General features: G+C 43.8%; 1 protein-coding gene across 9 annotated transcripts in view; it reads right to left on the reverse strand.

Moving 5' to 3' along the window:
• Positions 1 to 468: 468 nt before the first annotated feature.
• Positions 469 to 22,175, reverse strand: part of akap13a (A-kinase anchoring protein 13a) — a 72,652-nt gene continuing 50,945 nt past the window's right edge. For 5 of the 9 annotated variants that reach the window (XM_088372013.1, XM_088372017.1, XM_088372020.1 and 2 more), the window contains 21 exons: positions 21,364 to 21,431; positions 21,199 to 21,268; positions 20,710 to 20,860; positions 20,494 to 20,630; positions 20,250 to 20,396; positions 19,889 to 20,145; positions 19,667 to 19,792; positions 19,427 to 19,544; positions 18,978 to 19,226; positions 18,830 to 18,906; positions 17,619 to 17,800; positions 17,028 to 17,110; positions 16,765 to 16,953; positions 15,350 to 15,502; positions 14,601 to 14,674; positions 14,182 to 14,226; positions 13,943 to 13,993; positions 13,575 to 13,847; positions 13,266 to 13,445; positions 12,863 to 13,142; positions 10,537 to 12,705 (listed from right to left, as the gene is read on the reverse strand). In XM_088372013.1, coding sequence (XP_088228139.1) covers positions 12,653 to 12,705; positions 12,863 to 13,142; positions 13,266 to 13,445; positions 13,575 to 13,847; positions 13,943 to 13,993; positions 14,182 to 14,226; positions 14,601 to 14,674; positions 15,350 to 15,502; positions 16,765 to 16,953; positions 17,028 to 17,110; positions 17,619 to 17,800; positions 18,830 to 18,906; positions 18,978 to 19,226; positions 19,427 to 19,544; positions 19,667 to 19,792; positions 19,889 to 20,145; positions 20,250 to 20,396; positions 20,494 to 20,630; positions 20,710 to 20,860; positions 21,199 to 21,268; positions 21,364 to 21,431 — 2,963 coding nt within the window. In that variant the 3' untranslated portion in view covers positions 10,537 to 12,652. Of the gene's footprint in view, positions 613 to 8,953; positions 9,155 to 10,461; positions 10,511 to 10,536; positions 12,706 to 12,862; positions 13,143 to 13,265; positions 13,446 to 13,574; positions 13,848 to 13,942; positions 13,994 to 14,181; positions 14,227 to 14,600; positions 14,675 to 15,349; positions 15,503 to 16,764; positions 16,954 to 17,027; positions 17,111 to 17,618; positions 17,801 to 18,829; positions 18,907 to 18,977; positions 19,227 to 19,426; positions 19,545 to 19,666; positions 19,793 to 19,888; positions 20,146 to 20,249; positions 20,397 to 20,493; positions 20,631 to 20,709; positions 20,861 to 21,198; positions 21,269 to 21,363; positions 21,432 to 22,175 lie in introns of those variants that run through there. The other 4 variants (XR_015857748.1, XR_015857749.1, XM_088372014.1 and 1 more) reach the window with 4 other exon arrangements.

Here is a 22,175-nt window from a genome sequence, read left to right on the forward strand (position 1 = left end):
AGCTCTCCAGCTCAGCGTCTTTTCAAGTCACACCCAGGATTCATTACTCCAAACACTTTGACTCCGTCGCTAATTTGTCCAAGAAGGAAACGCAGACGGATGGCCCGCTCGCCCTGAATGAGTCTGGCCTAATTATGAGACCTTCATTTGTCGCGCTGACGCACTTGTCGGCGATGCTAAATGTTGCTTTTAACTTTTGTTGATGTTGTTATTGTCGTTGTTGTAATGAGGCCTGTAAAACATGGCAAGGAAGATCATTACGGACACGGTAAAGAAAAACAAATACTTGAAGAATACAGAAAGTATTTTTTGCTAGTACTAGCAAAAAGATTTTGTGATGAATACTATTCATAAAGCAAAAAAACGTATCTTTCCCATCTAACACTATTAATACAAACATTTTATCAGAGTCATTTCAGAAAACAGATTTTTTTTATCATTATGTCCTCTGTGTAAACTTCCCAGGTAACGCGGTGACTAAGCATAGGTTTCAGTCTTGCGGCTATAAAGTCTTTCCTGCCCTATAAAAAAAGTCGAATATAGGACGCACTGATTCAATCGGACAGCTGCAGCTTCCTTCTGCTCGGCTGCGCTTGTCACACGCCAACAAACCTGCAGCAGCAAAACAAAACAAAATGATATCACTTTGATCACCTGAGGGAAAAAAACAATACACACTAGTCAAGCGTCAGTCAAGACTGTTCGGCAAAGCTAAGGCTAGCAGAGAATTGACCCTTGACCCTGCACTCTTCAATAAGTGGGTCAAAAATGTCCCATCTTAGAATCAATGTGTTTTTATATCATTTTTTTTCATTTTTAAAATCAGATAAATGTCAGGATGACAAAGGAATGATAGGATTCTTGAAGAAGATGAATATGTTCAGCCACAATAGTTGGATATCCAACGCAGCGCCATGCGCCCGCCCGGGTCGCTGAGCTCGAACAACGATAACAGATGCTGGCTGACAGGCGGCACCATTCGTCACTTTAGCGTGGAAGCCAAAGAGGCTACCGCGTGTCATTCGAAGTCAGCGTCAAGGAAGAAAGAAGACATCCAAACATTGCAATATTTGGCAAACTCCAGCCGTGTCACGACAAGTCATATGAGTAAATTGTAATTGTGATTTTCTTCATATTAATAACATTTTGACAGCATACAATAACATTTACAGTATCCACACAATGAGCTTAGCTGAGCTTACTAAAAAAAAAAAAAAAGGGGCTGTCCGTGTCATCAACATTAAACTACGCTTACAGCTAATTGGAGTTCAAATAATAAATCAGTGATATCGGTGATACTTTCTGTCTCTGAAGACAACAATGACTAACGAGTTGTAAAGTCACATGTTGATATCAGTCCCATGATATCAACGTGTTTTTTTTATATGCACTTATGAGCATGTTTTTAGGTTTTCATTACGAAGGACATTTTTAGTAATTAGTAATATTTATGAACTAAGCTGCAGGTGGAACTTTTTTTTTGAAACATCATACAAATAAATAAATAAAACATGCTAAACTGCAAATTGTGCAAGCTTTTCGAGGTCAAACTTCAAACATGAAAATATGTAAAGCAATTCAATCATCTTCATAAAACACAAGGAAATTTAGCGCTTATCGTCTCAGCTACTTTTGCAGCATCAAGCAACTCTAACAAAATGAACATTTGGGCTGGAACACAGAAGTCCAATATTTTTTCATTTTATTTGACAGTGTACATAAACATTTCTGTGGATGCACCAGAATTAGCCAAAGGGGTATTTTTCATCTGTAGTGCCTGAGGCAAGGTGTACAGCATCTTGCCCAAGAACACATAACTCGGACAGAGCTGGCTTTGAACCATCGATCTTCTTGTTGTACTATCCAAAGAATTTCCAAACACAAGCGCCGTGTTGTGTCAGGACACCCCCTCCCCGCCCCCTCGAGTAATGGCGGCGCAGCATGGCCTCCCGTTTGCATTTTAGCCGCACTCTGACTTTTACGGCGCACTCCGAGGAACTACTATTTTCGCCGCGTCGAGATTTAAAGCGGCGGTTGAAGTGACTCAACCGCCCGTGTAAATCTCCATATTCTACCACGCCGGCGTAAAACGCATATGCGGTTGAATTAACTGCCGTTTGGGCGCCCTCCCCCCCTTTCCACTTTAATAAACAGCTGCAAGGCCCCCCGAGGAAGTTTGCAGAAAATGCCGAAGAGAACACCGATAGCGATAAAAGGCTCGGTTGTCTCATGATGGACTGGAATAAATGTCACGCGGCCACTTCCCGTTTGCACCAATGTCAAAACGTAAACATCTCATATTGTTTCACGTTGTTATTGTTTTTTTTTTTCCCCCCCAAGTGTTCAGTGGAGAGCGATGGCTTCTGAACAACAGCGCCAAAGCACATCGCTCATGTTGACAGCGGCCCTTATTCACCTCGGTGCTCCGGGGGCTGCGGACCCTCGGAGAGACCGACCGACTCAAGGTCGACGTTTACTCTCACAGCTCACTCGGCTCCAGACTGCTTGGATATTTTCACCGGAACCGTTCAAAAGACTTTGGGTCAAATCCGGCGAAGGAGTCCGAGAACACAACCGATTCGAAGATTCTTCTGGCTCCAGAACTTTTTTTGAGGAAAAAAAAAAATCCACACACATTGCAGAGTATCACACCCCATAAAATGGTGGACAACAGCAAGCGTTGGATTTGAAGCACAGCTGCAGTCGTGTTTGGTTTGCTGAAAGCTTTTTGAACGAGAAAGTGTTTACAGGATGATAATAGACAAACAGGATGGAGCGGCGCAACACTATCCATCATCTTAAACATGACAGCAAACACACGCACACACCAAATGTTCAATGTTGTCACTTGAGTTGGACAGGGAAGGTGAATTTACATTTATATGACAATCGCATTGTTCTTCAGCATAAGCTGCGCCGCTCGCTGTCGATTTGTCACTGCCCTTTTCACTGATATGAACTTGAGTCTGCGGTGATGTGAGTGCGGAACAATAACAGTGGCGAGTGAAGGCCATTAACATTCACGTCATAAAATCACAACAATGAATTGAAAAGAATCCAGCAAAGTTAAGGCACAGATTTTTTTTTTTTTTTTTTTTAAATCAGCCAAGCAATGTATCTCAGCCAGTACACGGACATAATGCACAAAAACTGCAAATTATAAGAACACAAATGACTATATGAGGAAGTGTTACGTGTTTGAAAATGGATGTGAATGCGCTTAGCCGTGAGTGCGTATCGACTCGGCCTTGAGCGCTGATGAGGCTTGTGAGACGCTAATAGCAATGGATGCTTCTGATGAAATATGTCACGTCTTGTATTATTTGCCGTGACGCCTTTATTTCCTTTGCCGGCTGTCGCTAAGTGCTTTCCACCTTGCTCTGATTAGATAGCCACTGGTGACCTTGCCTTACTACAGGTCATCCGCTCTCGGAGCTGTCACGGAAAAGCAATAGAAAAAAAGTTGTTTTTTTTTTTTTTAAATATATGCATGTAGTTCTATCTATCTATCTATCTATCTATCTATCTATCTATCTATCTATCTATCTATCTATCTATCTATCTATCTATCTATCTATCTATCTATCTACCTACCTACCTACCTATCTATCTATCTATCTACCTACCTATCTACCTACCTATCTACCTACCCGTCCATCCTGCTCTCTTTAGAAAGCTCCTCATGACCTTGCTTTAAAGCAGTCACATGCTCTTCGGTGCGTCATTGATTGCCCCTGGCCACACGGACACGTGTGCACACCCACACACACGCACCCGTACGGACGATGACTCCAGTGGACATCGGCCCCGCCTCTTCTCGCCTACCCGGGTTCGATTGTCTCCACTCGATACGGCTTCCTATCGATGGGAAGGTGAGCAAGAGGCAACGGCGGGATGAGGATCGGTGAAGGCATCGACATGCCGACCAATCGGCAGCATCCCCGCGGTCACGAGCTCACCTTTGTAAAAATATTACGTGTTTTCCTATTTTTAACACCGTTTTGACTAGAGAGTAACAAAATAATGCTAAATCCGAAATCCCACGAAATTGCAGGTGGTCCAGCATCCCTTCAAAAATATGAAAAATGTGTCTGCCTCTCACATCTATGGAAGAGGGAGGCTGGCGTCTCTCGTTTAATTCCAGCCCAGTCCCCAAAGGTGCGGCACCTTAAATGGAAAAAGCCTGACACGCTATATGAGAGGTGAGCGCTGTGCCATGCTGTCGCTCAAGTGAAAGAGAGTGTCACTGATGGAAAAGTGTGCTGAGGGAGGAGAAGAGATAAAAAAAAAAGAAAAGAGAGGGGATAAATATCCCATCAGCCAGCGGCTCTGCGTTTCATTTTGCTCTGTGGACACTTTCCGCTGCTCCTTGGGTGGAATTGCTCATTGCGGCTTCCATCCAGATACAAAGATTTTACATTAGGACGTCGTCGAGCGGGGCACGGTCCCGCCTCCTCCTACAGGCCCGACAACAATAGCAAGATTCATCCTTCCATTTTCTAGGATCGGGTCGTCGTGTACTAACACCATCGCCCTCGGCCAACGTTGTGCATTTTATTCGATGGAGCCCACCCGAGGTGAATTCAGCGGACTGGTGAGAAAAGGGCAAAGCTGGCCCAAGGGAGGTGCTTGGAACATCAAAAACAGTTGGGACAAAAATAACCCAAATATGAGTCAAAAGGGGACTGACCCAACTTGGGTCAATATTTCAGGTCGGAAAAATCGGGTCATAAGAAGAACCTCATCGAGGGGTGGAATTTTTGTTTTCAATTTCGGAATGAGGCTAAATATATGTATGAATGTAATCAAATCAGCATTTTTGTTTTTCCAAACGTCATCGCGACGTTCTGAGGAGGTGTCACAGATTATCGCGGTCTTGCAGCGGGCTCCAACGTGATCACATTAATCACAGCCATTGATTTATGATCACTCACGGTGGAGCTTGACGTCTCTATCTATACATTCGTGCAGCTCACTTATCTGTGACGCAGAATGCGCTTTTTCACTGGCATGGACCGAAAAGTCAATAAATATCAACGTGATAGTCGGCGGCCTCAAAAGCATCGTGTTGAGCCGGTTTTGCTGCTCATAAATTATCAACAGAAAGTAACACGATGACTCACAAGTCCCTCACAATGAGAGAATTTTAAGTGACTGCACTCATTTTTGGTGGAAAAGAACTCAAATCATCTGAAAGATTCGAAAAGCAGCTTCACTGTGTTTCATTTGAAAGAATCATCATTTGCCTTATTCATCCCGTGATTGAGATTCAAGTGAAGCTCTCAACTCGGGCTCCCACGAGAGCGACTCCCGAGGAGCTCAGCTAATCACATCACTTCCCGGCCAAATGAGACCTCCAGGGAAATGAGATGGCCAAATAAAAAAAAAAAAAAAAAAAGCTTTCTGGTTCCTCTTTGAACACCTTAAAGCAGCCACCATATGTGCACATCCCCACCATGTGTCAAATGAGCACGTCCGCTTGGGCTAAAAAAGCAGCTACAAACTGCATGAGCGTGAGCCATGTTGTTAATTAACAGGAATTTTTGCCCGACAAAAAAAAAAAAAAAAAAAAAAAAAAGCCGCTTTAAAGGCTTGGAGGGCAAGAAATATGAAGCAGGGTTTCTAACTGAGTCAAACATTTCAATTAGTAAGCGCACATATTTGTTTTTACTGGTGGTGAAAAATGTCAAATGTCCGAAAAAGATGGTTTTTACTTTTTCAACTGGGGAATTGGGAAAAACAATCACCTTGTAAAAAAAAAAAAAAAAAAAAAGTAAATTATTAACTGGAATAAAGATTAAACATGATAATGGTAAAAACACATGAAAAAATTACTGGCAAAAAAAAAAGTCAAATGAAAAAATAAATCAGCTGAAAGTACAATAAAACAATAAATTGTTAACTAGGAAAAAAGATTAAACATTTTTAAAAAATGGAAATGATAAAAACACAAAAAACTATTACTGGCAAAAAAATTTAAATATAAAAAAAATCAGTTGGGAAAAAAAGGTTAAATGAAAAAAAATCAGCTGGGAAAAAAAAGGTTAAATGAAAAAAGTAATTCAGCTGAAAAAAATTGTTCATCTTCAAAAACAAGTCTCAAATATATTCTCAACTTTACAAACTGAAAACTGGAAAGTTGTCCACAAGAGAAAAATCAGATGTAATTCATTTCAAGCGTTGCTTTTGAGAGGCTTGACGTTCATGGCAGAGGTTAGCGTGCCTGACGCCGGCGAATCCAAGCGTTTGATGCCAAGCAGGTTTGATATGATAATTCCGCCATATGCCCGAGCGCTCCTCTGGGAGACAACGACAGCTGCCTCATCTCACACTAGATCAACCTGACGGGGCAGGTGGGGTGAAGGAGGTGACGGAGGGCGAGGGCACCTACTGGATGCTGCGCAACATTTAAACGGCTATCTCACACACTATCCAGTCAATTTATCATGATTAGAACAAGTAGCGTCCAAGTTGTAGCGGTTGTACTATACTTCATGTACACCAGGAAGATGCTCCCTTGTGGTTTCCACCAACAAACATTTGTTTTGGTTCTTCTAATAGGGGTGGCAGTGCAACGCCCGAGGGGGGCGCTAGTAAGACGAGCAGATGGTAATCGAAAACATGTCTCCGTGTGGAGGGAAATTACGGGATGGTATAGAGCGGGTGTTGTACTTCTAATAAGAATTAAAAAATTCGGAAATTTTCCCAAATCAACCACAGCTTTGCCTTGATTAGGTTAGCCTATTGCTAGCGAATAATGCAATCGATAGTGTGTGTGTGGGGGGGTATTTAATTCTTGACTTTGTATTTTGCTTTCCTGAAGTGCAATATTGTAAAGTGCAATTGTTTGTATAAAAAAAAATTTGATTTTTGGGTATGCTGTAACGGATTAATGGCTTTTCCATTCATGTCAATGAAGAAAGGCGATCTGGGAGACAAACTTCCTTTTTCAGAAGAAAATATACTTGTTTCTCAAGGTATTATTAGCCAGGAATGTGACTTGATTACAAACGCAATATGCAGAAGTACCACTGGTGCCAGCAGACCTGTTGTTTTGCATTTCCTATTTCCTTTTCCATGACTAATGCAATCGCTTATGTGATATTTGAATAAATCTCAGCGTGTCCCTTTTCCCCCCTTTGGATGCTTGTTTACAAAGGGAAATCCTAAACAAAGAAGAGCAACCATCATCATCCTCGGAGAACACAAATGAGCTGCTTGAGTATTTTCTTTTTCTCACCCTTCTTGGAATAAGAACACACATCTGGTGGCTCATGCCGAGATCTTGAAGTGATCTAATCTCAGTCGCCCGGAATAGGAAGCTTTTTTTTTTTTTTTTCTTCCCCTCCTCTACCATTATGTGCTTTCAGAGGACCAACGGAGAGTCATCGGGCAAACATTAGAGCTCAGCAAATGGTTTAAAGACCAAAGTATATTTAGCTGTACGTCACAGCGACACACTCACTCGGAATGTGCCGGCTGACGTGTGTTTTGCTTGTTCATTGGCTTTGTATTAGATTGGAGATCAGGGGTCTACAAAATCATTCACTATGATTATGTGGCAACATTTTTAAAAATGCTAATCATACATACGCGGACTGGCATGCTAGTAAACACGGTAATTTTTCCTCGCTACCTATTTAAAGCACTAATATATATAAATCCAAACCTAACTCTGAATAAAGTCATATACATGACAAGAGTTGATCACATGTTTAAATGTGAATCGCTGCCATCTGTTGGAGTGGAATGGAATAGCACCACGCTAACAGTTTTCACCGCAGGTGATCTGTCGGCCTCAGAAGCCAAGGCTGAAAAAGGTCAGCCCGATCACGACCCGCATAGATTTTTTATCGTTGCTGAATGACCGAAACTTTGCGGCACCTTTCTCAAACGATAGCCTCGTTAATGTCAGTAGCGGCAAACAGCTCACTCGCTATAAATCCAATGTTCTCGCCGACTGATTAAAGCCATTTGTAACTGTATCGCTGCTGTCGCCTGTGGCGTGCACTTTGGAGGTAAAGCAGATCCATCTTGGTAAAAGCATGTTGTCCATAGAAAACAAACCAACAAACAGGTCCCCCTTTCATCTAACATGAATGCAAACATGACCAAATGGAAAATGACAGAGCGTACCAACGGTGCTGGATGGCGGAGCTGTGTGGGGACGCATGTTGCAATCATGCCAGGACTTAGGAGAACATCAATAATGCTGTTTTTATGGAGTGTGCTGGAGTTGAAGTACTTGAACAGGGATATTTTTGTTGTCTTTAAAGAGCAATGAAGGCCTAGAACTTGTGCAGTACTCCACACGTGTGATGTAATATTGATGTTGTTGATCTGCAAATTGAACTACTTTAATCTGGCTGACAAGCTAGCTGCAAGGAGCTAATGTAGGAGTTTACTAAATGATGGCTGCTTCAAAGGAAATTGGTTTTGAAGACTTTTTTTGTGACTCTAAAGAGGTCAGCAGACTCGGGTCGAATCGTGGGGTTTAGAATTCAAAGCAAACATAATGAAGCAAGATTTAACTGTTACACAAATGGAATAAAATGTCACAGAAGTGATGATTTTAAATGCAAGTTTCCAAAAAATTATAATTACCACCCGCAATGACTGATTGAGGTCTTTCAAAGCATATTTGGAAATCAATCTTGTTCTTGCATTGTATGTTCTTTTAGTAATTGAAGCTACCTTTTATTTCTGTTTTGAAATATCTTTGTTTGTAAATGCTTTTAATGTTTACATCTTGTGAATGAATAAAGTTCCCTTGCCTAATGATGGCTTGGCAGAAGACATGCTATAATCCCCCAAATGAGGGCCAAAATACAATTTATTGCAGTAATTACACACTACTTATTTTTACACGCACTTCTGTCACGCGTCGCAAAGTAAAATGATTTCTATTTTTTTGATATTGTAAACCTGAGAGAGAGAGAGAGGCAACGCTCACCTCGCCTCACGTTCACCCCAAGCGTTGTCATGCAATCCATCTTGCCAGCGATGCGCATGCACGGTGCTTACAGCTGTCTCTATTCATCTGCTCTCAGTCGGCCAACCTCTCCCGCTCATCCACCTCCTCCATTGTCTCCTTCCACCCCGCGCTGCTAATAGCAACAGACTACTTGATTTGCCGCCACATGAAACCAATGCACTTGCAAAAGAGAGAGGGAGAGACAGCAAATGAAGTGTTAGCTTTTGATGCAACCGTGGAAATGATCCTAAAATGTCAGCTTGAATTCAAAAAGGCAGGCAGGCAGGATTTTTGTGTCTATTGTGGCGTGGGTTCTTGAGATTTTTTTTGCAGGTCAACTGATGATAGACATGACAGCTCAATTGTATGTTGCCGAGCTGCATTTCAAAGAATTCCGAGAGGTGCTGCTGAGTCAGATTTGGTGTGCTTTAATCCATATTGACAGTATTTTGGTGTCTCTTCAGGCATGGGTTAATTATTTTTTGTGGGTCTTCTTATTATAGAAAAGCTAACTACATTTCCTGTTCATAAAGCAAAAAAAAAAAAAGACAATGCTGTTGCTGTCAATTGTGGAAGAGGCCTTCAAACCAAATTTACGAAGAATTAATATGTTGCATTACTGTTTAAATTAACAGTGTTCAGAAACTGAGGAACGAAATGCATCTGTGGCCGACCAAAGCGTGACAACACCCAACAAATTCGACACATCCACACGCCGGCTAAAATGATTGGCCCTTTAATTAATTGCATTATCATCAGTAAACACTCTCGCTGCCACCAAAAAGCCTCCTGAGAAAAGTCAGATATCATGTGATGTTGTCCCGCTCTGTTTGGCTCACTGCAGCAAAATCAACAGGCCACACTGCCACAGTGCCCCCTACTGGTCGAGATAGTCATGGCAGGCATGACAGGGAAGGGAGGGCATCTGTGGCCTCCCTTCAGGAAACGACAAGGATGTGTTTGCTGCATGCTCAATTTCAGGGCTGTGTTTGACGGAGGGGAAAACGCTTTACACCAAAGAATGTGACTGAAATGTTAAATAGGCGAGGCTGGTATCAACAAGAGTTGAAACGATACAATAAATGGACTGGTATGGCTTTTGGGGAGTACATTTTTATGACTTGAAGCTGATATTTTCTTGCTATTTATAGACAAGGATATTGAGTCACTTGAAAAATGATACACGTCATGATTAGGTCATTTATAAATGAAAAATACTATGACGTCGCAATAATTTTCTAAATTTTTACGATTGAAATAGTTTTTTAATTTGATCTAAACAAAGAACTTGGAGGTATAGCTGCTTGTGCAAATTAAATCAATACTGCAAGCTCTGTAAGTAAAACATTCATTGATCTCTTCAGAGCTGATTGGAAGGCATCCATCACAGTAGTCCATCTGTTCTGCACTCATCACAGCATCAGCATCCAAACACTTGCTAAACATTAGCATAGCATGCAGCAGCTAATCACAACCAATACACTCACCATATTCATGCTCACTTCTTCAATAGAGCCCGAATTTTCTTCATTCAATCTGAAATTTCAATCAAAAACATCTCGTATATATATATTTTTTTTATTAGGTGAGAGATCACTTTACATTGTTTACCATCCCCAAAGGGGGGAACATAGAACATAAATAAAACATCCTTAAAAAATATTGTAATAAATCACAAAGCAACTTTTTACATTGGATTTGTTTTATACATAAATCATATTTACATTTGTATTTTTTTTTAACTTCTTGTAGACTTAAACAAGCAAGCTCTTCCATCTTTTAGTGCATTTTGCCACTAGCTCGTTGAAAACATTAGAAGAAAAAAAGGCTCTGCGGAGTCTTGATTGTCCCTTACAGGAAGTAGAAGCTCTATTTGTCCTTCCACAATAAAGCTGCTGCCTTCTGCTCATTGTTACTTATGCATTAAAATGGGATCAATAGGTCACAGACAAAAAAAACCAAAACGTCCTAATCCACAGTGCCCCTCGGTGGTTCCGGAGCGTTCCATTAAAGTCAGAAAGAAAAAAAAAAATAGTCGCTTCAACTTCCTGTCTCCTTTTACCTGTCCTGCAGGTAACTAACAGATTAAGTCATATAAAATTATAATCTGGTTAGTGGCATTGTCCAATGTATCCCCAAATGCTGTGACTTTTTAGCTATTGTTTATTTATTTAGCAGACAACCCCCAGAAGTCAAGGTCTTTAATCAATTTGGTAGAAAGTAAATGTCCGAAGTTTTTTTATTCTTTGGAAAAGCAGATTTTTTTTTCAGTATAAAAAGACACAACAGTTTGTGCTTTTCATTACATACTCAACACTAACAAACAGAATTTAATTCAGAGGCGGTTTAGCGGAGCAGTCCGATGGAAAAGCATCTTCAAATCAAATTTTGGGATCGTTATGGTTGCTTTTTTTAAAGACAAAAAAAAATGTACATGAAACAAAAGTCTTTAAATTTGGTGGTGTATTATGCAAATAAACAGATTCAAGCTCAAAAGCTTGTTAACGAGGTGCATCTCATTTCATATTGGCCAAATAGGATATGATAACATAGTGATTATCTTCTATTAGGAAAACAAGGAAATGTTTTTGAACGAAATGAAATCACCAAATTTGTACAACGCGAATAAAACGTGGATCTCAGAATTTTGATTTGCTGCCGAGTTCGTTCGTATGGACTTAAAAAAGATAAGTTTGATTTTTAGATTTTGATCAGAAAAACAAGGAATGTACTTTTCGGGGGTAAAACTAAAATTGTTTTGCACATCACATTGGACAACATTCAACATGAATAAAACAAGTAACTCTGAATTTTGTTATTCAGAAAAACAAGGAATGCTTTTTTGGGGGGAAGACAAAATTTGGCGAAACCAGATGTGGATCTCAGAATTTGATCATTTTTCGATTTTGATCAGGATTTTTGTTTTGTATTTAAAGGCCCTATAGCACAAAATGCGGCAGGACTGCAGACTCTTTTGGTTGGACAAGGTTCAGCGCAAATAAAACAAGGTATGGCAACATTTTGTGACTGAATTGTATGTCTGACGTGTTTTTTCACTCCGTTGCCACTTAAAAAAAACAACCAAGACGGTCTCCTCAAGTTTTACCGAAAACAACAACAACAAAACGGTAAGCAAAGTGCTTGGCGGCAAAACTGACGGACGCTAACGGCCAACGCTAAAAACTTTTGCGATAATTCCACTGGCTGACGGTGCCCGCGATTGGCTTTTCAAAGTAAAGCGACGTGGAGTTTATCTTTAACCGAGTATGCTTTCTTTTATTTTGGCATGTTTCCCTCGACGCTCCCAGCCGCCGCGGTGTTTTCAAGTGAAATTGCTTTCTGTTCTTAGGCTGCGGCGGCGCCCATATGGAGCTTGTTGACATTCCCGTCTGTTTGCCCAGCGCCATTTGGACGCATCACTACAACTTGTGTGCGTTTGTGTGTGCACGCTCGCCAATCAACACACAAGCCAAAGAGTTTGTTTACGAGAGGAGGTATGAAAAGATGGGGTCAAAATCAATGGTGGCCATTTTGTGGTGGTGGTGCTTTGCTTACATGCTGCAAGTTCGGAGCAACTCTCGCGCCACCAAGACAGGGAAGTGGGGCGAACACAGAGGCTGCGAGGCCAGCGAGAAAGTCTTGCCGTTGAGCGAGGATGAGGAGAAAGGAGGATGAGAGTCAGCAGAAAAAGATCTCTCCATCCGAAGGAGCCTCTGAGAGTTGCTGGGGCTCTGGAATTGACAATGTTAAAACGTTATGGACAGAATTTACCCGCTAACCATCATTGTGTTTAATTTTTCAGTTTTGTGCTTTCTTTCAAATAAAATGCAATGAATACCTTACGAATATTAATATCAAAGACACCCCCTAACTCGGATTGAGTTGTACCTGCGGCCTGTCCTTTGACCTTCTTCTTGCGCTTGTCTTTGCCTTCCTTGCCACGATTCTTGGCCAGCTGCAGCAGGCTCTTGGAGAGCTGCGTGTTGGCCTCGCCGGCCTTGGGGACGCTCGCCCCGGATGATGAGGACGTGAAAGGGTTGAGGCCGCGCGTCTTGGCCTTGCAGCGTTGCGACGATGAAGACGAGGAGAACACGTCCGCGGGGTCCTGATCTAGAGATTGGCAGCTTCCCGCCAACTGGGACTCTTCCGAAGCGGTGGAGGGAGTCCGCTGCAAATCAACCGTCACGTCGCATGATGTTGGAAGGTGGCGGCGAGCGTGAATAACAACATGCCACGTTTCACACATTTCTACTTTGGCCCGTTCAAAGTGACTTTTTGTGCCGTTGTTTACCTCAGCGCGTCGCAGCTCGTTCATCTTGTCGAGCTGCCTCTGCAGGGCCTCCCTGTCCTTGTCCAGCTTCCTCTGGGCATCTCGCAGCCTCTCCAGGTCCCTCTGGTAGTCCTCCTTCCGAGTCGCCAGCTCCCGCCTGTCGTCCTCCAGCGCCCGCTGCTGCTTGGACAGACCCTCCTCCTGCAATGACGGCCGCTTCATTTATTATACATACATATACTAATACATCAGTGAGGCTAGGAATGTTTATTATTTGAATAAATCTTGCCGAGTCAAATTTTCCTGTTGTTCATCTTGGACCTCACATACCTGTACTTTGAGCATGGCCTCCTTGTCGCCAAGAAGGCGATCCCTGAGTTCCCACTCTTTCTCACGCCGGCGCCGCTCCTCGGCGTGCGCCGACTGCTGCCTCTGCAGCGTCGCCAGCTCCTGCCGTTGCTTTTCCAGGCTCCGCTGCTTCTCCTGTTCGATCAACGAGCTGGGCCGCGAGGAGGGCCGTGACGACGAGCACGCCGACGGCGAACGCTCGCTCAGTGCCTGACGTTGGTCCTCTATGAAGCTGTCCTGCTGCACCACAACTGCCTGGAAAAAAAAATAAAAAATCATCAACATTGGCTTATTTCTGACAACTTAATATTTCTGTAAAAGGCACAAAAATGATAAATATGGTGTCCTACCTGCAGCGTGCTGAGCAGGAAGTGCAGGTTGGAGACGCTGTGGAGCACCTGCTGTTGGTGAAGATTAACATAATCAATACATATTGATTTATAGGTGATCTACCATTTACAAAACGGACAGTGTGTCAAAGTGTCCTATGAGACGAAGCTACACAGAGGTGGAAACCGCCAACTTGGCTGGTTCCCATGTCAACAGCGGCCTAGCTAATCAGGTTAGCGACGGGAAGTGGCTTCTTTACCTCGCTGTTCCTCTTGAGCAGCTGCAGCAGGTTGGCGTTTCCTCCCTGCCGACACACGCAAAGACAAAAATCAGTGTCAGCGTGCGTGCGAGTGTGGGTGCTTTTTGAGTGTCTGCGTGTGCCTGCCCTGTTGTACAAAAAACGAGACCCATTATGTAACACTTATGTAACGGCGGGACCGAAAAACTGTCAAATTTACAAGAAACCACCAAGTTACGTGGCTATTAATATGATTACGTAATCTGCGCCCGTTATTCATGACACTGCGGGGCGAAAGAACTAAATACAATAATACACAGTTGACGAGTGAAAAAAAATCATCCAAGGGATGCAAGAATAAATTCCACTCTGTGCTCAAATTATATATCGTATCATATCACTCCTCCTGGACAATAAAACGCCTCAAAAAATCTGCATACCTTCTTCAGGACACTGTCGGATTCAGTCCTCCGCAGGTCCCTGACGGCGTCCTCGCTCTCGTCTTTGTCTCCGTCTGCAGGACGACAAACAGACAGATTAGGAGCCATCTCATTAAGCGACATGATAGAGGCTAACATTCCTTGAACATATTTTAGCGCATAATGTGGAAGTCTTTAAACGACTGCCAAATATTTTTCCTCCCCGGCCACATTTTGATGCATAGCGTCGGTCCAAATGAGTCAGCGACCTTGTTTGAATTGGATGTTTACGCCGATTGAAACGGGAGCAAGAGTGCCACATCTTCCGTGAGTCCTTTCTCTCTTCGTGGTTAGTTCAAGCCCACTCGACTCAGGTAAATCGACGACGACGCGCAAAAGCTAAAACGGCCTCACCTGCAACCTCGCAAGACTTGAATGAATGAACGGCTTTCGATGAATACTGGGCCGCCAGCAGACAGCTTAGCACCAATCAAAGCAAAGCTCCTTTTCCATAGTCAATTCAAGTCAAACAGCAATCCAATAGAGGTTCTTCTCATATTGAATATTACTGAGAAATCCAGCTGTCTCCTCTTCCAGGTGGTTTTTTTTTTCTTTGATTTTAATAGCTCAGGAAATTGCTTCCAGGGCATTTCCAACTCAAATTATCTTGAAAAAGGTGGGACCTTGAATTTATTGCGCAATAAAAAAACTGAACACGAGTCACTTTGCTGGTTCCCACTTGGTTGCGTGTCTGTACCTCGCACACTTACTCTTACTGAGGTGCATCTGGTGACTGTCAAAGCCGCCGAAGGTCTCGGCCCGTCGGGGCAGGCACCCCGAGCCGGGCGCTCCGCCTCCGCCGTCTTGGACGCCGGCCATAGCTCCGCCCAGGCTGCTGTTCACCAGGCTCTGCAGCGTCTCCACTATTGCGCACACACACACGCAGACAAAAATCAATGTACGGTCAGTCAACTAATCATCCGCCTAACGGAGTTACGCTCGCGGTTGCCAGGCAACAACCTGTTCCACGTACTTCACATTCAAATATGTTGACGAGACTTCACCTCGGTGTGTGTGTCAGTAATCACATTACTGCTGCTGCCATGTTGGCCGTACGCGGCCTTATGGGCTGTCGTGTCGAGCCACTTGGAAGGGAAAACATCCAATCTTGTTGTAAGCAATGTGAAGAAAGTGAAGCGCCGTGAATAATTTCAGGACGCCTAAATTGTTGTTTAACAGGAGAAGGGAGGTGGAGGGGGGGGGCAAACGTGTATTTTCTTTAATCAAGTGGAAATAACGCCGGCGTGCTCGGATGAAATGAGGCGGAACGCGTGCAAAAAAAAAGCAAAAGAACCGCGGCACAAAACGAGACATCTTCAACAGGCCTTGAATTGATGGTTTTGTACTCGCAGTGTTCATTACCGCTAATTGCTACGGCTACATGCTAACAAACAAAGACAACCGTGAAGGAGGACGAGGCTCTCTTGTTTTTAGTACTCGGCCGTGATATAGAAAATCAGACAGAGGAAGGGGGGAGGGAGGGGGAGGTCAGATGGAGCAAAGAGGAGCCTGATGATTATCATGCTGCCAATGCGGCGCCGGTTTATGACTGAGCATGACATTTTTTCCCTATTTTTTTTCATCTTCAGGTTCTCTCTTCTATCTATAAAAGTGGCATTTATCATAAAAACGCGGTAAGAGGGCCCATGCCATTATTTACGGCACGTGTATCGGGCACGGAATCACATCAGTACGTCGTGTACAATTGTTTCGGAACCTCTGGACTATTTTTAGATGTTCCCTTGACTTGTGATGTGCAGGGTGAGAAGTGGAAAAGGAGCTCGTGACATCATGGAAGTCATCATGAATTTCTCGCCGTGCCATTTATTTCTATGGAGCCATGCTCCGAATCCTTATGGCGGCATTCTCCATGTGCTAGCATAGCGCGCGGGAAGTTGCGCGGTGTAAAAGACATTAAAAGTCACTTTAGCGCCCGAGTTGCCGAATTGTGTTGTCGGAGAAACAGAACCAGTCTTGACTGCAGCTGTGTCCTTAAGGACAATGGAGTGTGAGAATAATTTGCATTTAGAAGAGAAGCAGCAGGGCCTGGAAGCAATAACAAACATTTTGGGCATCCTTACCAGGCACAAGACTCATCGGCGGTATTTAAGCCTCCTCCGCTTACCTTCCTGCAGGGCGTCCTTCATGATGCAGGCCCCCCTGGGCGGCTCCGGCCCGCCGGGCGACCTGAAGAAGGGCTCGTTGGGCCGGCAGGCCTCCTCCACTGGGCTGGAGCCCTCACACATGCCCCGGAAGAGCCGCACCTTCTCCTCCAGCAGGGACATGATCTCAGAATCCTTCTGCTTCATTAAATCTAAAGGAGAGATTTAGGACAGTTTAATATTGCCAGAAGAGCAGAGGACATTTTGGATTAATTTGCTAACTCGCCTCTCATTTCTTTGGCTTTGATCTCCAGTTGTCGCTTGTCCTCTTCCGTCTCGCTGGGAATGCCCTCGTCCTCGTCCCTCTCCCTGTGCCGCACGACGACAACGCGTTAACTTTTATTTTAACTTTCACAGAACTTTTTATGAATAAAAACACAAGTCCAGCCTGAGATTATTCATACAGCCGGCAGTTAAAGCTTATTAAATCCAAAGCAGCAAAATAGCTTTTTTTTTTTTTTTCTTTGAGGAGCAGTTTTGCTAATCAATTGCTTCAATTGGAGGAGCAATTTTGGAAATTGGACGAGCAATTCTTGTGCGGTTAATCCCAGAAAATGTGAGACTCTTCTTAGACTTACTTTTTAAATCCTCTTGTGGCCTATTAGGGCCTTTTCAGAAAGAATGCAAAAAATACTAAGTTAACCTTTTAAGCACATTGCTGCAAATGGATTGCAGAGATTGAAAATACAAATAGACCAATTTGGTATTTGTTAGTGACCTGTGAATAACGGCATTACTGTCGTACTTTTTTTTTCTACATCACAACTGATACAATTTTTGTAGTGTCCATCGAATTGTTTAGGGGGGGGGTACTCACATGGACTGCATGGCGTCCTGTATCAACTGCATCCAGGCGTTGCGCTCCTCTTTTGAACTGGCCAGCACCTCCATCATCTCCGGCTTCTCGATGCCTGCCGTGATGAGGAAAAGGCCGCGCTCCTCGTTGGCCACCTCGCGCACAATCAGCTTCTGCAGCGAGATGACGGTCGAGCGCTGGTCCTACCGGGGTGGGTGGGAGGTCCGAGGAGGAGGAGGAAAACACATGACATGAGAAAGGGATGGCGGCGATGATGATGAGGCAGCGAGCAGGAAATGTGGTGATGAAGGAAAAAATGACAGGAAGCATCAAAAGTGAGCAGGGGAATACAAGCAGAGTAGCATTGGATGGAATAAAGAAATAAAAACAAGGATGGAGAACAATACAAAATAGTAAAAGTCCTCATCCGCAAGGGAAATAAAATTTAAGTATTGTAAAAACACTTCTAATCAATATGGCCGCATCGACGTAGGTTGGAGGGCCAAAGATATTTGCTGTTGGTAATGGGCCACGAGGAAGCAAGTCGCTGTTTGTTTTTCACGCTAGTTGGTTTGCAGAATTCCATTAAAAAACACAAAACTGCGCCGAGGGAAAATTAAAAACAAATTGAGTTGTTTGATTTTTTCTAGTTACAGAACGCTCGGCTCCGGGCCAAGTGGCCCACCAGATCCAGCAGATGGCGCTGCCGAAAACTCACTTAACATGCATGACTGCCGTGAGTGGAGCTGAATTTTAGGATGGTTTGGACTTGGCGGAGGTCTGCGCTCCACCACCTCTCGTCTTTTTGCCCAAGGCTGCCCTCCGATCCACAAACATGTTATTTGTCTTTTTAAAGGCAGGCGCTCAGAAATGGCCGGGCAATTTCACGATGATGAGTGTGGCTTTTTTTGCCGCGGATCACCGCATTCCCCTTCTCTCACTCACTCTGGGCGCAAGGTGGAAAAAAAAAAGCTTGTGGCTATGTGATACATGGCATAGCATTATTTAATTGTATGACAAGTTACTTTCATTTTTTTCCACGCATTCTTGCATACAAAGTTTTGTCTGTGATACTTGCCAGATGGCCTACTATTTCTTTTTATCTTTAAGATTAAAATGATTAAAAAAAAAAAAACACTGTATCCACATAAATATTTGACGTCATTTGAAATGTTAATACTTGAATTTGGTGTATTTCGTTTTGTGATGGAGATTTTTCTTTTCTGACTCACCAGCATGGCGAAGACATATTTCTGGTCCTTCTCTTGAAGAAAGACCAAGACGTCCGACAGGAGCAGCGCGTGGACGTCTGAGAAGACAGAGAGAACTTATTAACACGTTTTCTACATTTAGGATGATTAGGGAATTAAGTATCGTCACCTTTGAGGCGTCCCTGGCTGCTCTTGAGCTGCAGCGCGCCGTCGTGGACGAGGCGTCGCCGCAGCAGGTCCTCGCGGGCGAAGATCTGCCCACTCTTCATCATCATGATGGACTTGCTGTCGGTGCGGCTGTGAAAATCTTTCAGGCGCCGCCGCTTGTCGTGCTCGTTCACGCGGCCGTCCACCCCGGCGATCAGTTCCTTTACCAGGCGCAGCGCCTCTGACAGCCCTTCGTAGTCCTCGTCGCCCTCTGCACCCAGGAGGAAGTCAGTGAGCTGCCAAGTCAGGTTTTGCTTTCGAGTGTAATTGTTATGTGGGATGGGAAAATCTACAATGAAGATTCTTTTTTGCTTTGTCCATATTGTGGATTTCCACCCCCGTTATAGAAAGATGAACATAATTTGTATGAAAGAAGAGCTCAAGGGTCGCCGGTCACGGCATTCGTCTAACCATTCGTGTGCTGCAGGATCCTCTGAATCAGCACCGGGTACTTGGTTATCCTCTGGGTCACCAGCAGGATGCATTCTGGGATGCTGAGACGCCGAACGATGCTGCTGCTCATCTTTTTCTAAATGAATCAAAGAGAACATCCATCAGTTGGTGTCGTAATTGGTTGGAAGCAGCCCCTCTGGGTGAATTCCGTCGTTTGACAAAGTCCATCTGGGGAAGAAGAAGATAAGATGGGCGTACTTTGATGAAGGCCTTGAAGCGTTTGTCTTTGGTCAGAAGGTCCTTGTACAGGTTGACGGCTTCATTATGGCGGCTGCAGAACCTCCCGTAGATCCTCTTCATGCTTTCGCTGTTGCATCCCGAGAACTTGGCAAATAACGAGTTGCGGAGTTAGTGATGTGGAAGCAATATTTTTTTTTTTTCTGTTTTGGTTGGCAAGCGAACGTGATGAGTGTCCCTCACCTGGCTGAGAAGGATGTCCCCTATCCGGTGGACGACGACGCCTCGCTCCGAGCGCCCGACCTCTGCCTGGCTCTCGCGCTTCCTTTCAAGCAGCCGCAGGAGAAGCTGCGTGTGGAGCTCCAGCAGCTCGTCCAGGGCGGGGAAGAGCCGCTCCAGGATCTGCAGCTCCAGTTGCACTTCTTTTTGCAGACCCTTGCTGTACACCTCCGACATGATGCGCAGCGTGCGGATGTGGTGCATCTCCGTTTGCATCAGCTCTGCCCATTAAATATCAAAAAATGAGTCGAGAACTGATGAAAATATTTGGACGTGATGGCTTCATCATCCAGAAGGTTTGAGTGAGATGGTGGCATGTATGTACCGTAGATGACGTCCTGCCTCTTGACCACATTGCGGTCCAGCTGCTGCAGGTACTGCTGCTCCACTCCTAAACTCCACGAGTCGGCCTCCATCTCCTTAGCGTCGCCTTCAAACTCGCCCATCAGCTGGCTGTCGATCATCTCCGTCCCTGCAACGAGCACCGGCCAAACTTCCAGTTTACCATCTTTTTTTTTAAATAAATGCGTCACTCATAAAGGCATCGTAATCGGTCTCCATTTATTTACATGGTTGCGATGGTGTGTAATGACCTTCGTCGGTGAGTGATTCCATGGACTCTGTGACCTGATTGGTCCTGTTGAGCGAGTCGGTGGACTGGGAGAGATAGCGCAGGCCCTTGATGGGAATCTCGTCAAACACTGGACTACACACACACACACGTGCTCAAGTCAATGTAGAAATATTACGGCAAGAAATGGCGGAAATGGTCCTGCCCAGCTCACCCAGCAATGTTGCTAATGGACAGACTTTTGGACAAGTTGTTGCCGTGGAAAGGCATGAGGCTGGTGTGGCGGCGCGACTGCGGCAACGTCATAGACGTGTGGTCGTCTGGGGACAAGACGGCTGACCAGGGGCGTTCCCTCGTCCCGCACGCTGGACAGAGCAAACTCTTCAGTTAGTATTTTGAAATAAATGTAAATATTATTTTAATTTTTTTTATTTTTAATTAAGTTAAAACTGAAATGGAAAAATATTAAAAGAAAAATAATTCAAAAGAAAAAATTGAAACCACTCATGTAATAAAAACAAAAAAAATTCTAAAAACTTTATGAAAAACAGTTTTACATGTAAAAACAAATGCTACTGCTGGTGTTGTGCTGTGGATGGTTTCTAGCTAGCTTCTGCTGAATTGACATTTGACATTGTGTGTGGAGCTAACGTCGCTGTACACGACTGCCCGTTTACAGCTGCGTCTGATGTCCGCAACTCACATTTGTTCCTCATGGTGACACCAGGGAAGGAGCTGGAATCTGGCACTGTGTTAAACTGCTGCCTGGGCAACTGGCCAGCATTAAAAGGACCAGAGCGAGAGAGAGAGAGAGAGTAAGTATTGGCCGACGGGACGACATGCAAACGCATCGCTGGAGCTTTTTTACCTTCATCTTCACCTTGGCACAAACGGCCAGGGCGTCCCTGCAGCCCTTGTGCACGCAGGCGTTGCAGTCTGGAAAGAAAAGCAGGAGATCGACGGGTGAAAAAAAAAAGAGGTGTGGTGGCTGGAAAACTGGCCGGCTAATGAAAAGCAGATTGCGGTGTGTGATGCAACACGGGGGTAATACTGAGGGGGGAAATCTAAGATGGCTGACAAACACATTAGCCATTGCTATGCATGGGAAAGTTTCTCAGTCGTAGGGAGAATGCCAAAGTGTGATTTCGGCTAGAGTTTTGGAGGACAAATATACTCTTGTTTCCAATGGAGACTCATACATCATCTTTCCCTAACGCTACTACTGAAAAGTGCTCAAAAAAAAAAAAAGAAGGTGCACTTAGAGAGGACTGAATGCACTAAGAATAAGCAACAATGACAAAATTTCTGCCCTGCCATTTCACACACGTAGGTTCTTAAAATTCATCACAAAGACGCAGTCACAGTGGTTGTCTATCAAAAGCATCCGTTTAAGAAACCATGACCTCTGACCTTTAACTTTGTGCTTGGTAAAATGGAAATAACCCCCCCGACTTTGTATTTTGAAAACACCATCTTGAAAGTGCGCACTTCCTACTTTCACAATGATGTCAATGAAAGCACTTAGTTTGAGTCAGATTGAAAGAATTACGGTTCTCATATTTTTACTTTTAATATTTTTGGGATATTTTAGTATTTTTTTTCTTTATTTAATATGTAATCTTTAGGTTTTTACATTTGTTTAAAAAATATTTTTGCATAATTGAATTATATCCATTCAAG

Source organism: Syngnathus floridae, chromosome 3 (genome assembly GCF_059516105.1).
Source record: "Syngnathus floridae isolate MCC-2025c chromosome 3, RoL_Sflo_1.0, whole genome shotgun sequence".
NCBI lineage: Eukaryota > Metazoa > Chordata > Actinopteri > Syngnathiformes > Syngnathidae > Syngnathus > Syngnathus floridae.